The 25,478-nt window shown below is 38.5% G+C and overlaps 1 protein-coding gene across 2 annotated transcripts; it reads left to right on the top strand.

Moving 5' to 3' along the window:
• Positions 1 to 2,991: 2,991 nt before the first annotated feature.
• On the top strand, positions 2,992 to 24,036 carry NAPG (NSF attachment protein gamma). 2 transcript variants are annotated; one of them, XM_045527224.1, is made up of 12 exons: positions 2,992 to 3,288; positions 6,936 to 7,003; positions 8,992 to 9,076; positions 9,812 to 9,829; positions 10,502 to 10,532; positions 14,298 to 14,407; positions 14,536 to 14,602; positions 14,873 to 14,943; positions 20,100 to 20,178; positions 22,093 to 22,172; positions 22,776 to 22,905; positions 23,756 to 24,036. In XM_045527224.1, exons 1-12 carry the CDS (start codon positions 3,233 to 3,235, stop codon positions 23,897 to 23,899), a joined length of 939 nt encoding a protein of 312 aa, XP_045383180.1. In that variant the 5' UTR covers positions 2,992 to 3,232; the 3' UTR covers positions 23,900 to 24,036. The 2 variants fall into 2 exon arrangements, with proteins under 2 accessions (XP_045383180.1, XP_045383181.1); XM_045527225.1 differs by lacking the exon at positions 2,992 to 3,288 and adding an exon at positions 6,292 to 6,805.
• The last annotated feature ends 1,442 nt before the right edge of the window (positions 24,037 to 25,478 follow it).

Below are 25,478 nucleotides of genomic sequence, written 5' to 3'. Positions count from 1 at the left end.
TCCAAACAAAAGCTAACACTAATTTTCTAAAATCCTGTTCCAATGAGACAAACTCATCAAATGATAACAGAATTTGTTCCAAAAGTTTATTTGTAAATTTTCTATTTATAATTCAGAATATATGTTCCCAGAGAAATGATTTTAAGACTTGTGGCTAAACTTTGGGCCAGGTCACAGAAGTGTATCTAATGTATAAGGCAGCAGTATATTTGGGGAAAAAGAACAGGATAAAATAACACTATCAAGGTACTGGCAATCAAACAAACAAGCAAAACAATGTTTTGGGAGCCCTTATGCTTCCCCATTTATGCTTTGCAGGTTGAAACAGTCAGAACTCATTTGACCAACCAAACCCTCTCCCCAGGCAATGACAAAGACCCTTTATTTCACTGAATATTCAGCTGAGGGAGGTGGGTCCAAGAATTCTATTTCCTGGCAGCAGACTAGGCTAGGGGAGGGAAACAGGTTTGTGTAGACAAGGAACCCGGAGACCCAGGCTCAAAGAACTTAAGCCCACCGTTACAGAACAAGCTCTGTTTTAAGTGTCATTCATACTTTGATCTGAATCATTTTAGTCACACCCAAAACAAATAGAGCATCTTGGGAATATACATTTTTTATTGAGACAGGATAAAGAAAAGGAATTATTAGAACTGGAAGAAAAGTTTGGCTCAGATGGGGTCACCAGCCAGCTTGGGTGGGAGGCACATTAAGTATCTGAAGAGGCCCCGGAGAGGAGGTAAGAGATGAGTAGGAGTCACAAAGACAACTGTTGCTCAGGTTCTAGTGGTCGCTGCTGTGACACCAAGAATTAGTTTTATGGGTCACCATTGTCTGAGTTATGCTATCAGGTCTAGCTTGGAAACCTAACATCTCAGTCTGTCGTCCTGGGGTCCAAGCTTTCCATTCTCAGCCCAGCCAAGCTGGCTTCTCAGTTTAAATTCTCCTTGCTTCCTTCCTATCTCAATCTTATGGTATGAAGAGAAGGGGGAAGGGAGAAAGTGGGGGCATTTGTGTCCTTTACTGTCCCTCCTCTTATCCCCTTTACTGAGGATGCAAATTAGCACATACTTAATACAGCTTCCCTGGCCAAAGGTCTTTCAGATCACAGAACCCTCAAATGCCAGGGGGCTATCACGATTTTTATTTTTCATTCTTTCTTTGTTGATGCTGAAATAAAATTAGGTTAAATATTGTGTCCCTTCATAGATCACAAATTCCATGAAGGCAGGCATTACGTCTCTTGCTCAACAATTGTGTCCTGGACATGTAGGCCCAATGTCTTGTGCAGGGCAGGTGCTCAGTGAGTAATAATTCAATAATGAATGAGTGAATAGGGAGAATGAGGAGGAGGCTACAGACTTCTGGTACAGGTCTCCTAGAAAAACTTGTGGGGACTTTCAATGACTTTAGAGGGTGATGGCACTGGGTGGTTATTAGCTCTAATTTCACTTTAAAATATAAGGCTTTCCACTGGCATCAGTCCTCTTACACTTAGTCATCCCAGAGTTGTGGTGAAATGGAAGTCATGGCCACAATATTTTGCAACTTCTCTTTTTCCCAACTTTTGAATCTGAACTTGCCTTCTGACTTGCTTTGATCAATAAAATGTGGCAGAAGTGATGTTAAGTTGACGTATAAGTTCCACTTTCACCCTCTTGAGATGCTGCTGCCTTTACATAAGGAAGCCCAAGCAAATGATGAGGGACCTTGTTCACGGGTGGCACTTACATCCATGAGACTAAATAAGGAAGTGAGGATAGACAGGAAAATCCAAGGCCAGTTCACTCATTGTCACTGGATAAAAGGCAGAATATTGGCAAATAGATGCAGGTATATGGTACATTGGGTGGTGAGGCCAAATGGAAGAACTCTTCGAATTGTTATGTTCTTTTAAATGAGAAGAGAGAGTTGGCAGGATGGCAGACAGATTGTGGTGGAGTTTGAGAAGGAAGGTGTGAATAGCCACCGAGTGAGTGGGTGAGTGTTCTGACGAGGGGAATATAGTACAGTTGCTCAGTAGTGCTAAAGGTCTGCTTGATGTTTATGATCATTAAAGTGAGTCACACCTGCATGCTGCTTTGTTTTTCTCCAGCCAAATTCACTTGCCCAAGAAGGTCCAGAGTAGGCGGAGAGTTGGGGTTTTTCCAGGCTAGGAGAAAGGAGGGAGGGAGAGCCAAGGATGTTGAAAGGATATGCAAAGGAATGGCTAAAATAATGGAACATGGAATTTATGCTGGGAAAAGAGGGCAGTGTGAGTAAGAGCAGAGGGATAGGGAAAAGGTGAGGAATCTGTTGAAGGCAAAGCCTTACTGGCCCTAGGAGGTATGAGGTGGATGACAGAAGGGAGTAAAGTGGGCTGCTTGAACTGACACTATGGAGGGTATGCAGTTATTAGTAAGGTCAAAGATCGTATGCTGGGAATAGGAGGCTGAGCTGGGTGTAAGCAAAGATCATTGGAGGCTGGAAACTGAGAGGCTGTATAGGCATTGCAGGAGTCATCCATGTAGATATTAAAATCACCATAAAGTACGAACGGAGCCAATTGTACTACCGGCTCTTATTCTACCAGACCGTGGCACGAGACTCTAACTCCCTGAACTTGGCATTCAGAGCACTTATCACAGCTTGAAATAGTCAAGTGATTATTTGACAGTTATCAGGCTTATAGTCTGTTTTGCATATTGACTGATATAGAGTTGGCGCTCAAAAGGCAGAATGGATGAATGAATGAATACTATTCTAGCTGCAGTACAGCGAAACGTCAGATGTAATAAATTATAAGGCCAACTAAATACAAAGAGGATCCACAGCGTTTTCACATCCATGAGAAAACAAGGCTCTATGAAGGAGGGAGGTTTTGTCTGTTGTACTCCCTGCTTATTTTCCAGGTCCTGGAACAGTGCCTGGCACATATCAGGTGCTCAATAAATATCGGTTGAATGAATGAACACCCCCCCCCTTCACTATCCTACCACGCCTGCGCTAAGAGCCCTTGGTCTGGCCAGCCTTGACGTTCTGCGCCTGCGCGATGTCTCCCAGCGGCGTGATCCTGCAGACTCCGGGACCGCTTCGCCGCAGCAAGTTTGCGCCCTCCGGCCCTCCGTAGCCGCTCGGTCGCCGCGCCGTCCCGGCTTCCTCTTCGGCGTTCCCACGCCTACTCGGCCGGGTTCTTTCGCGGACCACGGTAGCTCCCTCGCTCTCTCCCCACGTCAGGGTCCGGGCTGTCGAGATGGCGGCTCAGAAGATAAACGAGGGGCTGGAGCACCTCGCCAAAGCAGAGAAATAGTGAGTGAGAGAGTCTCCCGTGGGCCTGTGTGCGGACGCTGGGTCCGTGCCCCGCCTGGCCCGGTCTTAGTCAGCACCCCGGCGGGGTCGGAGGGAGGGCCCGGAGCAGGGGGCCGCGGCACGCTGACGCCGGCGAGGCTGCGGGAGCCCCGCGTCCCCGGCGGCGGAGTCTTAGGGCCCGGGCCGCTGCACGTTGAGAAGCGAAGTTCGTCCGCCCCACCGGAAGTCTTCTGCCAGATCTGGTGTCGATGGGAAGAGGGTTCCGGCGCAGTGTTCGGTTGATTTTCCTCTACAAAGGGTTTGTCGACCTAGGCTCTGGGCCAGATGGCTCCTGGTGGCGGGGGCTGTCCTGTCTGTGCATTGTAGGATCTTCAGCGGCATTCCTGGTCTCTACTTACTAGATGCCAGTCGCGCCTCCCACCTCCCTCCCCGTTTATGACAACCACAGTGTTTCCTGAGGGAAAAAATTCGTCCTGTGGAGAACCACAGCTCTAGAAGAGTTCCTTGTGTTTTGGGGGTCTGTAGATTTACTCTGAAAATTCCTCGGTGAACCCTTAGTTGCCATCATACTGTTCGTGTAGGAGGGAGCTGTGTGCCTCCTTACTCCTTTTTATGTGTTTGTTCTGCCACCTTCTGGTACAGCATGTAGTAGGCACCAACAATATTTGTGAAACTGAACTGATTCTCTTTAATTTATCCTTTTGACCCTCTCCTTCCCCCAGTTTCGTTACTCCAACAAATTTTTATCTAGGCAATTACGGGTGAGGAAACATCTGCATTGTGCCCTGTGGTAGGTGCGTCACATAGGTAATTTCATCATCTGAGATCTTCACAACAACTTTCCAAATACAGATTTTCATTTTACATAAGAGGAAATTAAGCTTAGGGGAGCTTCATAACGACTAACCCAGGGCCGCACAGTTGAAAGATGTCAAAGCCAGTTTAAAACCGTGGAAAAACGCAAGGTTTTTCTGTTACACCACATTTTTTCCAGGCAGTGTGTAAGGTACTGGGGCTATCTTGGTGCAGGAGATTGCCAAAACAATCTTACTTGCTAGTGGGAGCAAGCACAAAAGTATAATTAGAATAGTGTGTGGAGTAAATAAAGCTATTAATATATAGCTGCATTGTAAACACAGAGGGTTATTCGTCCTAAGGAAATTTCGGGAGGTTTCATAAAGGTGATTTCCAAGCAGGGCCTGAAAAATAAGTAATTTTTAGACAGAGGGAAAATCCTATGAGAGAGATTCTATGCAAAGGATGTAGTATGTTCACAGACCTGAAAAAACATGCTCAGGACACACAGAAAGTAGTGCAGTTGCAGTGTTGGGGGATGAGCTAGAGCCCAGAAAAGTTGGGGCCAAACTGAAGGGGTAGTCCCCACATGGCCATGAACCCTGGCTTTTTTAGTCACTGAATAACGAGTAGACCTGATTAGATTTGCTTTTGGTGAAATAAATATGGCAGTAATGTGGAGAATAAACTGGGGGGATGGGGAGCAGGGAGAGCTTTGGCATTTTCGGTAAGCAAAGATTTATGAAGTTGTTGCTGTGTACCTGTATCAGTCACTGGGGATTGTGAGTAACCAAAAGTGGTCCCTTCCTCATAGGAGGGCAGATGAGAACAGATGAGTAAAAGTAAGGTGGTGTTCAGTGGTAGAATAGAAGTATTCAGTGGTCATGGTGGATTTGTATCCAAGGGAAGGGATGTATCCAAGAGCAAGGGAAAGTTAATATCTTCAGGGTTGGGGGGAATGGAAGAGGAAGGTAAAGCAGGAAATGTGACCCTCCCTTGAAGGTGCTGTGAGGCAGGTTAGTAGGTATTGACCACATGGGAGAGGTGTTGATGGCCTGAATTCAACAGTGAAGGGGCAGATTGGGTGACACTTATCAAATAGGGTTGACATGTTTTAATGACCTGCCTGGATTTAGAGGTAAAGGCTTGACTCCTGGGTTTCTAACTTGGGAGATGGAGTGGGAGAGGCCTTCAGCCAAGATAGGGGATGTAAATGAATGGACATGGTTGGTGGGTAGGGCTGGGGCAGAAGGGTGTTGGGTTCAAGCTTGAAGTGTTAGTTTGAAATCCTTCTAGACAGAGTTGCTCAGTAGGTGCCAGTTGAAAAATGGGTCAGAAGCTTGGGAGAAAAGAGTTGATTTTTCTCAATTTTCTAATACAGCTCAATATTGCCAAGTAGTTTTGTAATTAATCCCCCAACATAGATGGTAGTTTTGTTGTTTGGTTTTGTTTTGTGTTTTTTTTTTTTTTTCTCCTATAGAAATTGGTCAGTTTCCTTATTGACTCTTTGGAAAAAAGTCAAAAACACTAACAGGTGGTATAGCCATAAACCTAAATTAACTGTACTGACTTCATTCTTCCTAATTAGTGGTGTTCAGTTGATGGGGGATGATTTGCTGTATTTTAAATATCTGGGTCTTTCCATGTTTGAATGTATCTTGTTTTTGGTGGGATTTAAAAAATTACATTAATATACAGAATGTAACAAATGTTTTGGGATAGGGATTGGAGGGTTAGAATTTTGCTTTATTGCATATTTCCTCAATTTTGTGGATTAGAGTACACACCACAATTTAAGGATTTTATTTTTCTGAGCAGTGCAGTTCTTGGTAAGCTTGAAAAATTGCTTATAAATTTGAATCTTGTAACAGTGTGTGTGTGTGTGTGTGTGTGTGTATAAACAAATTTTAGATGTTAGACATGTTAAATTTAATCGGCAAAAAATGTTACTTAGTAGGGCTCCTGAGCAGCTCACACAGTTGTCAGAATGAAGGGTGCACTTCTGAGGGGTCTTGGGGATTCCCTGTCTGTCAGTTAAGTTGCTTCATTTGAAGCAAACAGTGTTTTATGTAAATTTAAGATGGTATTCAGCAATTCTTATGCAAACCCAAGTTTGACAGTCACTGAATTAGTTTAAACTAAATCTGAAATTACTTTAAAATAAGAAAATAAATACATTATTGCAGAAAAGGCAAGCCTGATGGGGACTTAAATTTGATTGTACTTTGATTTGGCATCAGAGAAGGCAGTAGTGATCCTAGAAAGCATTTCTCTTGGTTTTCATAGTATGCTTCTCTTCTGGTTACCCTTCCTGCTCATTGGTGGCTGATTCTCACCCTGTATTGCCTACTTCCTCTGTTGTCCCACGGAATGATTGTGTTCCTTAGCCTTTCTCTCCTGTCTCCAATCTCCCTAGGGGATCTTATCTATGTTCTGAGTGTGGCATATGCTGGTGAGTCCTCCATTTATGTCTTTAGCCTCTCTTCTGAGCGTAAAGAGCGTAAATCTCGTGAATCCAATTGCTAACAATAGTGTGCTTCAGAGGTTCTCACGCTTTAATGCATCTCTGTGCTTGTTAAACCTGAGGTTCTGTAGGTCTGGAGTGGGGTGAACAATTTACATTTCTGGCAAGTTCCTAGGTAATGCCGATGCTGCTGGTCTGGGGACCATGCATTGAGAACCCCTAGGAGGAAACCACATCTGCGATGGGGGAGGGGAAGAGGTGAGGTTGTATTTGTTATTAATAGGTTTGGGTATAGGTGGGCAAAACGGGGAGTTTGTGCCTGATGGCTTCGGGGATCTGTCGTATAAATGTTGGTAACTCTGTTAAATGTGTCTTCCTTTCATTCTAGCCTGAAAACTGGTTTTTTAAAATGGAAGCCAGATTATGACAGTGCTGCTTCGGAATACGGAAAAGCAGGTATTTGTGACTATAGTCTTGTTGCTCCAGCATATAATCTTAAAGTGGTCTGACAACTTCATCTCAGCATGATAGTTTTATGGTTTGTATGGACTTTGATAGTTCAAACAAACAAACAAACAAACAACACAAAACAAAACAAAACAACAGCAGGAGCCCTTGTTTTTTTCCACTTGGTTTTGGATGTGTTGAGGGCTGAGTTGTAGATCCTGGCACCTGTCTTTCATAACATCAGAGATGGGTAGGGTTGGTGGTACACAGCTGCAGGTTTTTAGCATTGTTTGTGTATTCTTTAGTGTCAGTCATTTGTTTACTATATCTGTAAGTTTTGCATATTCCTCTATTATACTTCCTATTAGTGAATAAAGAGTTTTCTTTTAATTTTTTTTTTTTAACTTAGCCTCATCCTAAGCCTGTCTGCAAACCATGTTTGTTTGGCACATTATGTGTTCGAGATACACGTTAAATGTTCATGAAACGTTAAGCTATATACATATTTTAATACATTTATCTGAATGTAAAATGTAAACAATCTGAAATATGTAACAGGAAAGGAATTTACTAAAAATTTAGCATTTTTATTAATAATTACAGAATGATATCTCTCAGAATATTTGTCATCATTTTGGGTATAAATAAAGTATAACACAATTTTGAAGGACCTTACACACATTTTCAACAATAGCCCTGATCACATTTGTTAGCCTAGCTTAGAGATCACCTAAGGCAAGTGTTTTTGTACAGACTAGTTTTAGTATATCACCAAAGAAGAAAGAAATAAGGTCAATTGAAACTAATCAGCATAATGTAGTGTTTATTTTCTAGATAAAAGAAATGATGACAAATGAGTCTTTAGCACTTTAAATCTGAGTGAATTCTGTCTCTGGCATTATGTAAATTGTTTACATGTCATTTTAAAAATTATTAAAAGTTCAAACTTTATGTAGATTTTATGGACACCTTATATGAGGGTGCTTTTGTAACAGGAGTGTACAACTTTTTGCAAGTCTCCTCTATGAAGGAAATTTAAGATGTATTTGTTTTATATGCCTGAGACCATGAGCTACATTCAAAAATACATATTCTAGGTCAGATTTTCCCATTAAAACATCTTTTGTTTATTTTCTTTAAGGGTTTATGCAAAATACATTTAATCAGTAGAATAAATGTTTTAAAAAGCTAAGATGGAAAAGCAAGGAGAAAAATTTCAGTTTTTTTGTTTTCAACATTTTTTTAAAGAGAATCTTAAGTGTTTTTAACAAATAACACTTAACTCTTTTCCAATAGCACTATGCTTTTTACTTCTTTGTAAGCAACCTTTGGTAAGTTTTCCAAAATTTGTAAGATCATATTTTACAGCTACTCTTAATTGGTTTGCTTTGATGATTATACATTTAAAGCAGCTAGCAATATGCTTTAGCTCTTCGAACAGTGAGATGTCTTATTCATAGAGGGCTAAACAGTATAAAAATTTTGCTTTCTTTAAAATGTGCATTGTCAGACATTTATTTAAAAATTGTGCCAAAAGGAAGATTTATTATAGAATTATTTAATGTGTTTATTGGTTGGTCTTCAGTTTCTAAATAATTTAATGAGCTATAACTAAAACACTGTTTTTGTTATTAAATGTAAAACTGGTGAAGTAAGATGCTGTCTTTTGTGACTGAAGTACCTATCTGTTATTTGGGATTGTTCGAAAGTGTCGATGTTAGAAAGACTTCTTAAATTTGAGTGGACGTAGCACTGATTTGTTGCCAATGGTCAATAATTAAAAAAGAAAAACTTGAAAATTTTAAATTATTAATAATCAGAAAAGTTGTAAAGAAATTGCTTCATAAAAAGATAGTATTTTATAGTTTTATGAAACTTCGTGAGTGTTTGATTGAAATAAGTATTTCACTCTTTCGATCAAAACACAGATTTCAGTAGTGATTCATTTAAGGGTTTTAAATGATGGGAATAGAAAGTCTATTCTTTTTTTATTTCAGCTGTTGCTTTTAAAAATGCCAAACAGTTTGAGCAAGCAAAAGATGCCTGCCTGAGGGAAGCTGTTGCCCATGAAAATAATCGGGCGTATCTTTTTCAGTCATTAAAAAGAAATTAAACAATTAGATGATTTTTAAAAACTATTTTCTCTTGCTGTACATTTGCTACCTGTGAAATAAAGTTTTTAAAATAGAAAATGATTAGAAAAATTCTGCGTTTTAAACTCTGAAGGAGCATTTATAGTGACGTTTGATGATAAGGTCCACACTGATTCGCAGAGCTACATTTGGGAATTCATTTTCCATTTTCTGGTTTTTGTTATGATGGTCTTACTTGGGATGAAGTGAGGGAAATCTGTAGACTCACTGAAGAATGTAGAAGTAGCACAGGTATTGAAAATGCATGAACTGGTGTATCAGTTTTTTCAAAATACAGTCTTCCTTAGGTATTTGAAATAAGATTTACAAATAGTTAGAAACAATAAATTGTCCTAAGGTGTTTTAAAGCTTAGTGATTAAAAAATGTTTATTTTATCTTACTTGCAAATTATAGTCAAATAGCTTTGGATTTTAGTAAAACTCTTCAGATTAAGGCTTAATATAGTTTAAAATCTATATGGTGTTTTGTCAGTGTTTTTGTGAATTATGATGTTTTAAGAGATATCAACAGGCACTGAATTATTTCTTCTTTACCTGTTTGTAGGATTTGTCCTTTGAAACCAACTTGGTCAGTGATTTAGTAAACTGTCTTTTAAATAGTAAATCTTTAGAAATTATCGATTTCCTTTTTTTCCTTAATTTTGACTTCATTACATCCATTCAGTCTTTTTCATGCTGCCAAGTAAGTAAATATTCTCTATGATTTCATGTATTTGCAGATTGTGTTTTAAATGTTGCTGTTTTTCTGTAGGTCAGTGAATTTTTCTCAAATTATAAATTTGTAAATAATGAATTGAATTTGTATTGATTTAAATAAAATAGTCATTTCCTTTTGCTTCAGTCCTTACCTGAACCTTAAAAACTAAGTCACTCCTGTCAGATATACAGTGTTTAAATTAAATTTGGCATAATACTTTCAGGACTATTTTGTTCAGTAGCATATAAAAAAAGTATAAGATAGAATCTCTTTTTTCCCCTTTCTTGATAGTTAATAGTGCCTGTGGAAGAGAAGCAGGAAGCTTTCTCCTGCTTTTGTGGAGAGTATTTATTTGTTTTAAAACTTACATTTAAGTTTGGCAAATGGAAAGTAATTTAACCTTTCTGAGCCTTACTTAATTTTGCATCTGCACAATCTCTTTAACTCAGATTTCTGATGTTCCTGAAGCATTATTGTCCATGAAAATAAGATGACAAAAAAATTATGTTGTATGATTATACAAGCCTAAAGTGATATGTTGTGCATGAGCCAGTTTTAATTGAAGTCACTTCCCTCACCAGTAGTTCCTCACCAGAAGGTTTGTCATCTGCCTTATTTCATTAAGATCTCATCAGAGAAATTATGTTCTCTTTGCAGAGCTTATGAGCAAGCTGGCATGATGTTGAAGGTCAGTGATGGTGTTGTGTCACAGCTGTTGTGTAGGTAAAATGAATTAATTACAAGGTGTTAAAGTAGAATTTATGTTGAGGTTGAAAAGCTTCCTTACTGTAAGGCAAGAGATGCTAAGTTAAGACTTCCTGTCCAGACTAACACTAATTGGACCCTTAGGGGATGTCCTGTGTGTCTTAGGGAGTATTAAAAGTGAAATTTAAGAGAAAATGACTTGGAGGAAACTGGAAACTGCAGCAAGGTTCTGAGCTCTGTATCCAGAACAGATGTGTATTGCTTAAAAAAACAAACAAAAAAAACCTATATGGAAGATTTCCCTACTTTTCAGAACTTAAGGACATCTTAATATAGTAAAAATTTACAAGCTTTTTTTATTATTATTCATGGGTTATAAAAAGGAGAGATTTTTGCTTGTTTTATAAATAGTTGGCAGCGAAAAGAACCACTGACTTAAGTTTTCGCTACTTTTACTGATTCTTTTTAAGTGGGATATTCTGACTAATGTACCTATGACACTTTTTATATTTCTGCTTAAAAGCATGTTGGGAGTTAATATCCTGTTGTAGTGAGACAGAACATATTAGTTATGACACTTACTCTCAAGGTATGCCAGGTGGCAATTGAAATAAAATATCTTTCTTTCCATTTTTGTGTTTTCTAATATGGTAAAAGCTGTTTTGAATTATTTATTATAAAACTTTGCTTTAAGAACTTATACTTTAGTAAAGCTTTTTAATTTCTGTGACTTTTATAATATGAACTTATTTTTTCCAGTGACTCTATGCTCATTGTAGAACATTTAGAAACATTGGAAAGATTAAAGAATGCTAGTAATAGCTGTTAACATGCTTAATTTAAGTTTCCTAGCCTTTGACCTAGAAATTCCAATTCTGTGAATCTATCATAAAGAGATAGAGACAGCAGAGATTTATACATGAGGATATTTATTGAAAAAATGGCAATTATCTAAATTTTTAGTAATAGGAAAATGTTTAAATAAATTATGCTTTCTTTTGATAAACCCATTGAGGTAAAGCTTTTCTGGCCAAACATGTAACTGAATTGATATTAGGTGATGCAAGTTAGATTATTAGCAGCAATTCCTTGGCAACTAGCATTTTTCTTACAGCCTAAGAAGCTAGGGCTCTGCTCTCGCCCTCTCCTGTCTTAGTTTCCCCTGAGAACTAGGAAGCTCCCAGGGGGCTATTATTAGGATATATTATCTTAGCATAGCAATTCTAGGACACTAAGTTCTCACAATTTCAGTTATATTCCAGCAGCTGCACTAAGACTTGAGTCTTCATCAATAGTTATTATTTAGGTATCAGTGAGCAATTATTTATGGCATCAATTTGAACAATGGAAACGTTGCCCAAATATCTGTTTAATTTTTAGAGAGTTAGAAAGGCACTATTTTGTATGAAGAAAAGTAAACTTAGCTGATAGGGAAACACATGAAGGAAAATGCCTTCTGGCATGGTCTTGTATTTAAATTAAATGCCTTTGAACAATCCTGAGCTACATGGTCCACAGTTAATTCTGTGCTAAAATGTCCACAGTTTGTCATACAATCCTTCACATTTATCCTCCTTCAAGGCTTAGGGAGTGGCATTAGATACAGGCACAGGGGAAGCCCCAGGGACTTGTTGGGTCAACCTTTGGTTCTGTCATTTTATGACTGTTATGATTTCATATCCTGTTTGTTCCATAGATACACACGCCATTGCAAATAGGCATTGATGGTGAATGGTATAACTTTTAAGGAGGCAGCCCATCGTTTTTTTTTGGAGAAGTGTCATTACAGTGGTTGGACCTCTGTTATTCACAGGCTCACTTGATTTGATGCAAAAGCAGGGAGATGTAGTTGTTAATTTTAAACATAGGCCTTAGTACTTACTGCATACTGTAGTTAGAGCTCTATATGTCTTACCTACTAGGTAAAACTCACGAAGGATAGTCCCAGTGTTATTTCTTTTATTCCCCCAGATGCTTTTATATTGTAGATGCTCAGTATGTATGTAATTATGAATAGGTGAATTAGGGTAAGAAATACCCAGTTAGCCTTTGAACAAAGGGAGGTTTAGGGATACTGACTCCCTGTACAGTCAAATCCACATATAACTTTTTACTCCTCAAAAATTTAACTACCAGTGGCCTACTGTTAACTGGATACCTTGCCTGTAACATTAACGTCGATTAATACGTATGTTGTATGTTATATATAATGTGGATTATACGCTATTTTTATAATAAAGTAAGCTAGAGAAAAGAAAATGTTAAGAAAACCATGAAGAAGAGAAAATAGATTTACCTTTAATTAAGTGGAAGTGGATCATCATGAAGGTCATCGGCCTTGTCGTCATCTTCACCCTGAGTAGGCTGAGGAGGAGCCAGTCAGGAGTGGCAGAGGCAGAAGAAAATCTGTGAATAATTGGACCCACACAGATCAAACCCATGCCGTTCAGGGATCACCTGTATTCTGTAAAGCCACAATGTCCCTGATGGCTAACGTGGGTGATATTGTTAGGTTTACCTCCACTGTTTACTCAGATAGCCTCCAACATATACCACAAACTTAGAGTTTTTTCATTGACCTTTGGTTTTATAACAAGAAAGTTTGTTTTTATTTGTTTACTGAAGTTTGGATATATATTAACATATGCCACTTGGGTGAATGATAGCAACCTTATTTCCTACAGTATCTTTCAGTCTGTTTTATTGTTAATTTCCATAACTAAATAATCAAAAGTTATGTATGTTTTGGAGTTGGTGAGAATGAGACCAGCAGTTTCGTTAGGGATATCATGATGAATTTGTCACTTAGCAAGGGATTGAATAGGCAGATTTTAAGACAACCCATAAGATGTCAGTGTGGAGCCTACGTTAAAATACAGAAGTCACCCCTAAAAAAGTAATTCTTGTAAAACTTTATAACTTGCTTTTAAATAATTTTTTAAAGTTCTTTTTAGTTTATTTAAAATTTTTGATTTAGAGATATTAGATATTTGGACTGTAAGATCCTGAGACTTAATTTAATAGTAAGATAGAGGATTTATTCTGCTGATGATATCGGCGTGGAAGAAGTTGTAAACTCAGATGAACGCAGGGCATAGAGGACAACTGAGGTGAATGAGGCAGCCCTGGCTGTGTAGGGCAGTTGGGAATGGGGAATGGGAAGAATTGCAGCCAATTCCAGGAGGTGGCAGGCCTCATCTAACAGGGACAGCCGCAGCTCAGCCCCAGCTCATTATTGATTGCCATGTGGGAATGCATGCCCACTGTTGCCATAGATTTTGATATCTTTTTAAAGGAAGCCATAAATAAGAATTTCTATGAAAAGTACAAAATACTGCATGGTTCAAACAGAATGCACTTGGAAATGAGATATAGCCCTTGGGCTACCAGTTTGTGATTTTTGACAAAGGCCTTGTATATAGTAGTGCTCAGTAAATGTTTAAAGAATTGTAAATGCTTAGAAAACAGTAAAGAGCAAGTTTTTTGATTTCTATTTACATAGTTTTCCTGAAGGTCTGTCAAGTGGTGATAAACTCTGTGTAGAAATTACTTTGTTCATTTTTGGTTTGGTTAAATGAAGCATGATTGGGAGAGTAACCATGTGAAGGCATCTCATTTTAAATATACTTGTAACGTTTTTGAGTCATTTACTTTCATGAATTAGGGATAAAATAATTGCCTTTCAGATTAACTCTGTATTTCTTAAATTGATGCATTTTCTGATCTGTGCTGTATCCTTTGCCCAAAGGAGATGCAGAAACTACCAGAGGCTGTTCAGCTCATTGAGAAGGCCAGCACGATGTATCTAGAAAACGGCACCCCTGACACCGCGGCTATGGCGTTGGAGCGAGCCGGAAAGTGAGTGTGTGGAACTGCTGTTAGAAGCACCCATCTCTGCATAGAAGTCATTGTCTTTTTGCTTTAATAATGTCCTTTGAAAAGGTTTTCTGGTTTTCATATAAGTCAAATTTTCTTGTCTAATTCAGGCTTATAGAAAATGTAGATCCGGAAAAGGCTGTACAGTTGTATCAACAAACAGCTAATGTGTTTGAAGTAAGTTTGCATTTTAATTTTTTCATTAATTACTTAGAATGTTTACATTCATAATATATAGGAAAACAGAGAAATGTTTTTTCCATGCTTTTTCCATGCTCACAACTGAACCGTATTTGTTTTTTTCTATTAGAGAATAGTGAAGTGGACTAGCAGCTTTGATGTTCCCCCTTGATGGAGTGCGATTACTTCTTTATAAAATAAATATTGAAAGGTAAAGAGATTTCTGCATTAATGCAGCTAATATTTCTTTTTCTTTGATTCCTTCAGAATGAGGAACGCTTACGACAGGCGGTTGAATTACTAGGAAAAGCCTCCAGACTGCTAGTACGAGGACGCAGGTATGTCTTTCAAAACTGTATTCCTGTGTGTCCATGTATACTTGAATCCACATTTGACTGGCGAGTGCTATGGGGGATAGCCTGTTAATCTTTTTGGTGCAAGCTATAGACAACATCAGGTCACTCAGTGGAAAAATTGACATCTACTAGACAGTAGATGCATAGAATTAAATGTTAAAAGATCTGTTTTTCTAAAGTGTAATACCAAAGTTTGTCATGCACTGTGTTTGTATTCATGGAGACATGGCTCAGCAGCATGAGAGAGAATGTTTTTTTTGACCTGTTATGTGGTTAGATCGTAACGTCTCCCACTTCCCTTCTTGGCCTTTTGGCTAAGATCAGCTGTAGTATGTCTCTCTTGAGGAAAAATAAGAATATTGGGATAAATGACAAAGATGCTCTAAATGTTCAGCTATGAAATTGACTGTTCTTGACAGCCAAATAGTGTCATTAAATTTTTTTATCGTTTTTTAATCCATTTTTTATCCTTTAAATATATGAATGAAGGCACAAATAGTTGAACCCCAGAAAGCTAGAATCCTACTGGATTTTCCTTTTGTTTTTCACTTTACCTCAATTTATGCTTCGTAAACAATTTCTGTTATTAATAAAATTCTATTTGCCAAATTCTCAATAATATTTAAGGTCAACACCTTTAGAAGATTATACGTCTGGATGTAGGTATCTTAATTGAAATTTTTCCATAGCTTTCCAGTGACAGAAAAGACCCAAGATACATTATGACTAATGAATCTATCTCTTCCTTTCTGAGACTTAGTTAAATTTTTTCATCATGAAGACTGTGGATTCTAAAATATAATTCAAATAGGTTTAGAGGAACACGAGAATATATTAATCTAGAAGTAACTATTAAACATTCTCATTTTAGATGTACAATTCCCAACTTATAAATGGTTCATTTTAATTCCTGAAAGTGTTTGTTATAGAGACTAAGCTGTTCCTGGTGGTGGCTCCCAGGCTGTTGCAGAATAGCTGAACTGTAAGGTATCGCCCGGATTCTGACTCTTGTGAGCAGGGGCCCCACATGGTAGAAACAGAATAATGTCCTTGACTGTTCTCATTACAGGGCAGACAGTAGTCAAGTCCTGGCATATCTTTACCTCCCTTTCCCATCCATTCCACCTCCTCATGGTCCTCCCCTAAGGCTCCCAGTGCCTTGATAGAGCACTAGGCCCCTTCCTGTAGGACCCCATGGAAGGTGGAAGACATGAAGTTGCAGAAGGTGAGGACAGTGCTGTGTGGGGTCCGCTCTGCTTCAGCTTCCCTAAAGTATTTCTCCTTTTCATGCCATCTTTTGCCCTTTGTTTCCCAAACATAGATTATCTAAAACTGTGTTTTAGGGGGAGTAGCAAAGGAGGACAGAGGGGCCAGGATGAATCTCGGCTCCAGCTACCTATGCGTGTTCCTCAGGGAGTTCCCTTAGGGCTGGTAGCCACCATCATTCTGAAAACATTGCTTATTGGTTTTGACAGGTGTAACGAAAACCATTGTTCTAAAACAAGTACTGAGTTTTCTTCACAGCTGCAGTGGAGGGGTGAGATGTGAACTGAATGAGCAGCAGAAGTGAGAATGTTGTGTGGATATGCTTGAAAGGTGGACAGTGGAAATTCATAAATCTAGGGCAACCAATTGGGCCTTTTATTTACTTCATGATTTTGTTTTATTATTTTTTTCTTTTTAGTAAAAATGCATTTTTAAAATATTTTCTGCAGTGTTTGAAGAAAAAATTTATGGAAATATATTTTTGAATTATATAACAATGTAAAAATTGATTTAAATTTATTCGGGAATGTGAAGGAATATGATATTTTAAAAAGTGTTCCTGGGTGACTGTCATGTGAAAGAATTAAAAGTCTACTGCTGTGGTTCTTATATCAGGAACTTAAGTAGTGCAGGGTAAGAAAAAGCATGGGGAGTTTATACTAATGGAAAAATACTTGAGAAAATTTAAGTGTTATTTGAATATCTTCTGTACATACTTAGATTATAATCTGATTGCATTAATTTCCTAACAACACAGGTGACAATTTTATACTTTACACAAGTAACATCTACTAATAGCATGTGTGGCATAAAATTTACAGTTACGCTTGTTATGTTTAGTTAATGCGCTTATGTTTTTACATTAACCTGAGACTGTAAGATTTAGTCCTAATGTAACAATACTTTATATTTAGCATAACAAAGTTAATGTATTTAATATATTAGTCTCTTGCTTTTCCTTCAGTTCTGGAGAGCCTTAATTCAGTAGTGATTCAGAATTTCATTTGAGTAGCATCTGGGGTGGCCTCAGAGTCGGTCCAAGACCAGTGCCCTCATTGCCTCTTAGAAAGGCCTTTCCAACAAGTTGCTCATGGCTTAGGGCTTACATCCCTTGACCTTCCTAAGAAGTTCCGGGGCAGGGAGCAGACCAGTACACAGTTTTTCCTCAGTGAACCAAATCCCACTCATTTAGCAAAGAAAAGTGCACCTGTCTTCTGAGACAGTCACTAGATCCTAACACAGGGAGGGTTGAGTGTGTATGTGTTTGGGAGTGTGTACGGTTAAGAGAGTCACTGGGTTTCTGTCTTGAGTAATTGTCCTGTCCATGATGCCGTTAACAACTGAGGTGAGGAGTATAGAAACAAGCTTATCACTGATGATTATAAGTTTAGTTGGGAATATGACACATAGGCTAAAAATTTTTGTAGATATTTTAAAAAATATATTCTGGAGTTCAGGAAATATAATAGTTGGGGCCAGAGCAAGAGTTTGAATCGTGGTGAGGAAGGTGTCTGTTGAATGATACCCAATGAATGGTTTTCTGTGACAGTTTCCTGCCACATGTACATAATTTCTGTGAAGTTTACATTTTTAATTTTATTTGGGTCTCTTTTTTTTTAATTACAAGAAGATGAAAACAATGTATTCTATCTTTAGCAAAACCAGATACATTTTATTTTGTTGGAAATATTAAGAACTACCTGATGGGAAAGTTGAAGTCATCTGTGATTGATTATAATAAGTAATGGATAATTTCCTGGATACATTTTGAAAACAGATGGCTTTGCATGCCAATTTCATGGACTTTTAGGAAAGTTGATCAATTTTTTTGACTACAAATCCATATAAATGCAGAATATTTCTCTTGACTCTTTTGTTAGGTAGATATTAGCACAAGGGAATGCTATTTTTATGCCAAGGAAATAAATAATTCATGTGTGAAGAATGTAGTCTTTATAGTTAAATATATGAAAAACTTAAAATACTGAGATTCCTACTCGAATGATAAAATCTGGACATTACAGTCACAGAATATTCTGATGTAATTTATTTTATAAAGCAGGATCTGTGATAAGCTCAGGGTCACAATTACAAGTGATATGGATTTTTGCATTAATTTTCTATTTCTGCATAATAAATTACCACAAACTTAGCAGTTTAAAACAACACTCACTGATTACCTTGCAGTTTCTATAGGTTAGAAGTCTGGACACAGTCTGGCTGGATTGTCTGCTCAGGATCTCGCTGGGCTGAAATCAAGGGGTCTGAGGGGCTGTGATTTCACCTGAGGTTTGGGTCCTTTTCCAGGCTCGCTGGGTGTTGGCAGAATTTTTTCCCTTGTAGCTGTGTGACATAGATCCCTATTTTCTTGCTGCCTGTCTGCCAGGGCCCACTCTCAGCTCTAGAGTGCACCTTCAGTTCCTGGACACGTGCCCATAGGTCGTTCACAGCATGGTAGTTTGCTGCTGAGTGAAGGCATCAGGAGTACATCTCTGACTTCCAGTCTCTAACTTCAGCAAGGGCCCACGCCCTCTAAGGGCTCACCTGTTGTCAGTCTCATACAGATGGTGATTCACTCAAAGCCAACTCAAGTATCCTAAACACAGGAGTGATGTCTCATCATATTCAGAGGTCCTTCCTGCACTCAAAGGGAGATTATACGGGGAATGTATATGAAGGATGAGACTCTTGGGGGCAATTTTAGAATTCTGCTACTGTAACTAGCTTATAAGCTTTGTTCCAAAAATTTATCAAGTTGATCTTTGGAAATTCAGAGTGCATTTCTCCTGTGTTATTGTATGAGGCACTAAGTTGCCAGAGTGTAGCCCACAAAAATTTAGTTTAACTCATAAGTATTGGTTTGTATTACCATAAACCAAGCCACTGTGTGTGTGTATATATATGCAACTATTTTTTTAAAATGTAATTAACATACAGAAAAATAGAGCATATAGTGTAACATTTTTACATTTTTATTTTGGATCACAAATCTGTCCCTTTGTATCCTAACAGTACAGCTGTTGGGCTGTGTGAACTCCCAATGCCAGGCCACTGGTAGCTGCTTCTATAATCTCAGATTGTTCATTTGGATGAGAGAAATGGGTGAAGACTGCATAATTCATCCAGTCCTTAGTTAGGTGCTACTAAAGGAGTCCTGGAATTCAGAGGATACTACAGCTTTTCAGGGAGAGGAGGATCCGATTAGGATTTGATGAATTTAGGGCTGGAGGAGTGAGAAAAGGATAAGGGCCTGCAGGGTTTGGGGGAAAAATTTTGGTGATCCCTTTCCGCTGCTTCCTCTTCATCTGCCATTGGGTAGAATGGAAGAAAAGCAGAATGTTAAGAGTAGATGGAGAGACGAAGAAGAATGTTGCAGATGGGAGGTGCAGGGAGGATTTTCTTTAGCCCTCGAACTTGCTTTGCCTTCACGCTGCCAAGGGTATGTGATGGTGAGCACAAGACAGGGGTGGGGGGTGCTCTTGGGACATGTGAATGTTCTTTTAGCTGAAAGGAAAGAAATCTGGGGTGATGAAATTGAGCCTTGTCATTCTAATACATTTCACAAAGCAGTTTGTTTCGTAGATATAATGGACAATCTTTACCAAACTTAAAATTCTCCATTTGAACTCACCTCACCCATCCTTAAGTTCTTTTGTCACCTTGATGCCTAAAAGCGGAGTCAGGCATTTAAAAGACAAGCCAGGTGAGCAGAGCTCATGGAAACATGGCTCATGGAGCAGTTGCTACAACACCTGTCCTCTTTGTTTCTCTAAAATCTGAAATATCAAATATTACAAATACCATTACAAAGGTGACCTCTCTGTTGATCATTTGGATTTGCCTTGTTTTACATTTCTTTGTTTTGTTTTTAGGTTTGATGAGGCGGCCCTCTCTATTCAGAAAGAAAAAAATATTTATAAGGAAATTGAGAATTATCCAACTTGTTATAAGGTATTCTTTGAAAGTGTTCATTTGTGGCTTTACATTATGTAATTTTTATTTTTCGTATTGGTATAAATAAAAACTAAGGATTCTATGGATAGTTCTTTGTTGTTGTAAAATAATATTTATGAGTCTCTTTCTGATCAAGATGAGTAAGGCCACTATAGCCTGTCTCTCTTGCTGATTACAGCTGATTTACTAGATAAAATTCAAAGAACAGCTACCCTAAACTCGGCAAAGTAAATAAAAGCGGGTGGATAGAGTGGGGAAACAAGCCCTTGGTTAAACAACCAATATGGGAGTGAGTTTCCCACGTTGTTTTCTATTTCCTCTTGAGGCATTACCCTGAGAGAAGCCCCCAGCCGTGGAGCTGGGTAGCAGAGGCCATAGTACAGTGAAAACTCTAAACCCCATTTTTCTAACCAGAGGAACTGGGAAAAGAGGTCCCATTGTTTTCCTCTCTTTTTCTTCCCTTGACTTTGCTCCATGATCGAACCCTAGTCACAGAGCTACAGCTGTGATGGTGGCTAAGACTGAGAAAGCTCCAAAAGAACCCCAGTCCCTTTGGCCAGAGGACCTGGCAAGATGAGCTGAGAGAGCGAGGAGAAAATCCCAGAAAGGAGAGAGCTGGGAAAAGGAATCCCCTGAGTATGTGCATGGCCCATACAAGCCTTGGATTTACATCCCAGCTGTGCAGTGTGGGACAGGCCCAGAGCAGGAGTGCAGAGTTTTGAAAACTGAAATAAGATTTAAACCACTATCCGAGTCTCACACAGCCCCCTGAAGGGACGGACCCAAAGCTGCACAGCAAAGGATTTGAACTAAGATTAGAACCACTGCCCACCAAAAGCAAGACGCAATATGCAAGGTAAACCTAACTGGGCTGATTGCCTGTTGAAAGCATCCATACCCTCTTGCGATCACAGCAGAGGCTGTGCAGCAGAACATGCACAGTACAGTTTAAAGTTACTCAACATTCAAGAACCAGGAAACTGACCAGTTTTCAGGAGAAAAGACAACTGTTGCCAACTCGGAAGTGACCCAGTTGTTGAAATTGTCACATGAAGACTTTGGAGTAGCTGTCATAAGTGCTCCATGAGGTAAAGGTAAACCAATTGAAATGAAGAGAAAAGGAGACCTATTGTTTTCTTATAGAAAAAAAATTTATTTTTATAGAAACTATAAAAATGAACTAAATGGGAATTTTAGGACTGAAGTGCACATTGTCCAAAATAAAATACTGGTTGAGCTTAGTCTCATAATGTAGGTGACAAAGGAAAGACTTAGTGAACTTGCAGATAGATCAGTAAAAGTTATCTGAAGAATAGAAATTCAAAAGATTGAAAAATACTTTATGCAGAGCTATTTAGCTGATAAGTTTTTATGAGTCATGTCTTAGATTTTATTACTGCTTTTGTGTTGATTTATAAATACTATCATTTATGTTTTTGGACATTTTCATTCATAAATCTTTTTCCTAGTATCTTCTTAATTCAAAAGTATCATAGAGTTATGTGTTCCCGCCTCCGTTTTTTATTCCCTTTTCGAGATTAAATCTATATGGATATTTGAAAAAAATTCCCTTAAACGTGGTGGTTGTGTTCTAAGGCTTCTGTTCAAAGTGTGGTCCTCAGACCAGCAGTAGCAGCAGCACTTGAGAACTTGTTAGAAGTGGCTGAACCCAGGGTTCTCCTTAGGTTGTTCTCCTCTCCAAACTCTTCACGTCACCCAAATCCCAGGACATGAGAGTTTGAGCGGTACTGTTTTAGGATATTTTCCCTTAGGTGTCCTGTGGAAGTTACTATCTATGTATTATACAAACCAAGACTCTGAAAGTTAAATTCCAGGTGTTTTTAATATTGCTAGGCAATTGACTTTATTAAATAGATATAAATTTGACCATGATCACCTTTTTTGTTTTAGAAAACAATTGCTCAAGTCTTGGTTCATCTGCACAGAAACGACTACGTGGCTGCAGAGAGATGTGTCAGGGAGAGCTACAGGTGAGGCATCGTCTGGGCCGTGTCCACTTGCAGTGTTGACATTGCTGCTTCTTCAGCTAAGATTGCTGCTTAGGCAAATGTTCCTGGCCATGAAACTGGTTTTTTTTAATAACTCTTCATTAGTGAAGGAATACTCAACTATGATTTTAGCTTTTACAGTAGGATTTTTACAAGTTGTTTTCTTTCCTGTGTTTTTCTCTTGGGAACCTTCATGGGAGTGAATGACTTTAGTCATTTTGCTTTATTTGCCTTCTAAGAAAAAGACAACAAAAAAAAAAAGGGAAAAAATAAAAGTTCTCAGATTGTATGTTGCAGAAGGCTCTTGTGAGGGGTGACTGAAGTGAGCATTCTCAGTCTCCACACTGTCGACATTCAGGCTGGGCTGGATAACTAACTCTCTGTGGTGTGGGCTGTCCTGTGCCCTGCAGGGTTTTTAGCAGCATCCCCAGTCCCTGCCCGCTGGCTACCACTAGTACTTTCTCACTTGTAACAACCAGAATGTCTGCAGACGTTGTCAGATGTCTGCCAAGGGCAGAATCATCCCTGGCTGAGAAGTGTTATTTTAAGGAAAAAGTGAAGCAGTGTGCTTTGTGCTTACTGTAGCATACCAGGGTTCAATGGCAGTGAAGACTGTGCTGCACTCGAACAGCTGCTCGAAGGTTACGACCAGCAAGACCAAGATCAAGTGTCAGAGGTCTGCAACTCGCCACTTTTCAAGTACATGGACAATGACGTAAGTGGGTCTATTTGGATAGCTTTCCTCTGTCTTCTTGAAAGGAAGAGCTTCTAGTGAGATTGTTTTTCTCCCATGGATTTGTGAGGTTTTATACCTCTTTTTCTTCTCAAACTACTATTAAAGAAATTGACGACTTGCATTGAATTTCACCATTCATTTAGATAATTGGATGTCATGTGGGTTTACAGCCATCTAACTCTGTGGACCACATGCATATTTTTAAATCAGCCTCATTTCTCAGTTTCCCCTTCCATCTGTTGTCCTCTGTAGGTTGCTCATTTTATTAAGTTGTTTTAGGCTCACTGAAAGGGGCCCATTGGGTAGTGGCCTTCATAATTCAGTAGACCTGTGGGGATCATACTTCTGTGACAGCTAGCTGTGTGATGCAGGCTATTAACTGTCTCTAAGCCTCAGTTGACTAATGTTTAAAAATAGAGCTCTGCTACCCATCTTGCTTGACTGCTATGAAGCATACATTAGTCGGCGTATGAGAAACGGCCTCCCATGATGCCTTACATATAAAGGGAACCTTGTGTTTAAGTTTCTATTTTTTTCTCATTTCTTTTTCAGTAGATTTGTGAAGACCTGTTTATTTGGTCTTAGGACTTTAGAGTCTTATCACAGTATCAGGTCAATTTAAGACCTAATTGATATTTTTACTAGTTGTGTACCTGTCATATCATAGTCATGAGTTCTAAGAGGGCATTGTTGTGTTTTGTTTTCCCATCTGAAGGATGGTACTGGTGTTCATGAGGGTAGTAAGCTAGGCTCTGTCTTTTTATAGCTAACTAAAACATGTCAGGATTCTCGTTACCCACCTTCTGAGAACATGTTCTGTCGTTGACAGTATGCTAAGCTGGGCCTGAGTTTGGTGGTTCCAGGAGGGGGAATCAAGAAGAAATCACCTGCAACACCGCAGGCCAAGCCTGATGGTGTCGCCACTGCAGCTGCTGATGAAGAGGAAGATGAGTACTCAGGAGGACTGTGCTAGTATTTTGCTTGCAGGAAAGAAAAGGAAAAAAGAGAGAATCCTGACATGCAATTTCATGGACTTGGGACTTATTTAAGGGCATCCACACTTGGTTGTAGTCATGATTGTAAATACTAATAAAGAGTAATTTTCAGTTACCTTTTCCCCCAAATCACTCGTTGTATCTACCAACTGTGAAGCATTTTGTTCCTTTCCATGATAAGAGCTTTCCTAAGACACCAGTAGGAATTAACAGAAAATGTACTGTCACCTTTTAATACAGTTGATGTTAAAATTTGCAAGACAGATAGTCTTCTCTCTTGGGCTCTTGTAACGTATCGTTAGAGCATTTTGTTTTGCATTTAATTTAATAATTGCTGCTAAAAGGTTTACTGGTAAAAAATTACTTTAAAAATTTCTGTTTTGGAAAGGAAATTTATCCTTCATGATATTAGATACATTTATTAAATCTTTTCAGAGATGAGATTGGGACAGGAAGCTATTTTAAGCCTCAAAATATTATTTAGCCTCATAAAAGATGGACTTAAGCTTTTATATGTAGGTTTGCAAAATTTTGAAGGTAGCATATTAAAGTGATTCTGTAAATGTCTTCGGTCTTCTCTGAAGTATGGGTATTTCTTCCATCTAAAAATTACATACAGTGGCTATCTCCAAACCTACTTGGTTCTTGAGCAAATGGAAGCTAATGAAGACCTTTTTTACGCATTCAAAGAAAGGTGATGTTTCTCTCAATCTAGTCTATACACAATTTTTTTACCTCTAGAATATTTTCTGATTTATTTTGAGTTTGCAACTACACCATAACTTGACACGGGAAATGCTGTACACTATGAAAAACTTAACCGAAAGGGAAGAATTGTTTTTGAAAGACATATATTTAAAACACTGTACTGCCAGTATATTAATCCTTTGTAGTTATTTCCTAAAATGTTAGTTTTGAAACATTCTTTTTTCTCCTGTGTGGTTCAGACCCATTTCATAATCCGGTAACTGGAAAGAGGCTACAAACACCAGCAGTGTGCATTCCGCAGGCTCATGCTACCCCAAGTAGTTTCCTGTTTGGGGTCAGACCTTATTTGGGTATATACCATGCTTAGTTTTGCTAGATTTGCTGGAAACACTAAGGTAGAGTATCAGAAGTGATTCATTCACAGTTCTGTGGGAGAACTTAGAGTATCATCCTCTGGCAAGTGTGCTTGGAGGGGTGGATGTTAGTGTACAGTCTTTATTGTAGGTCTGATACAAAACACCAGGAAATTTAGTGTTCTGATTCCTTAAGTTACTTGTGTAGTTCTGCAGGTAGCAGCTCATTCTCATTAATTGTATTGAGATTAACTATGAACAGTCTCAATAAAACTATATATTTAGGAGTTTGCATGTAAAGACATTAATGTTTCAAAAATCCCATCATTGCTGTTTGTACCCTTTAGATCCCATCAGAAACTTCCTGAGTCATATTAATGTTCACTTGAGCTAATTAATACAGATTTGGCAGCACTGTAAAGATATTTTGACTGTTTATAGACCATATTACCAATTACAGCCTGGGGGGAAAATTTTTAATTTTATTCTTCTTACA

This window comes from Lemur catta, chromosome 16, assembly GCF_020740605.2.
Source record: "Lemur catta isolate mLemCat1 chromosome 16, mLemCat1.pri, whole genome shotgun sequence".
Lineage (NCBI taxonomy): Eukaryota > Metazoa > Chordata > Mammalia > Primates > Lemuridae > Lemur > Lemur catta.
Note: the sequence above shows the minus strand (reverse complement) of the source record. Positions and strands in the feature narration are given on the sequence as shown.

Coding starts and splice junctions, on each gene's coding strand:
- NAPG (XM_045527224.1), top strand. CDS start 3,233: ATGGCGGCTCAGAAGATAAACGAGGGGCTGGAGCACCTCGCCAAAGCA. Junction 20,179..22,092: donor ATTATCCAACTTGTTATAAG/GTATTCTTTGAA, acceptor TTTTTGTTTTAG/AAAACAATTGCTCAAGTCTT. Junction 22,173..22,775: donor TGTGTCAGGGAGAGCTACAG/GTGAGGCATCGT, acceptor TGCTTACTGTAG/CATACCAGGGTTCAATGGCA.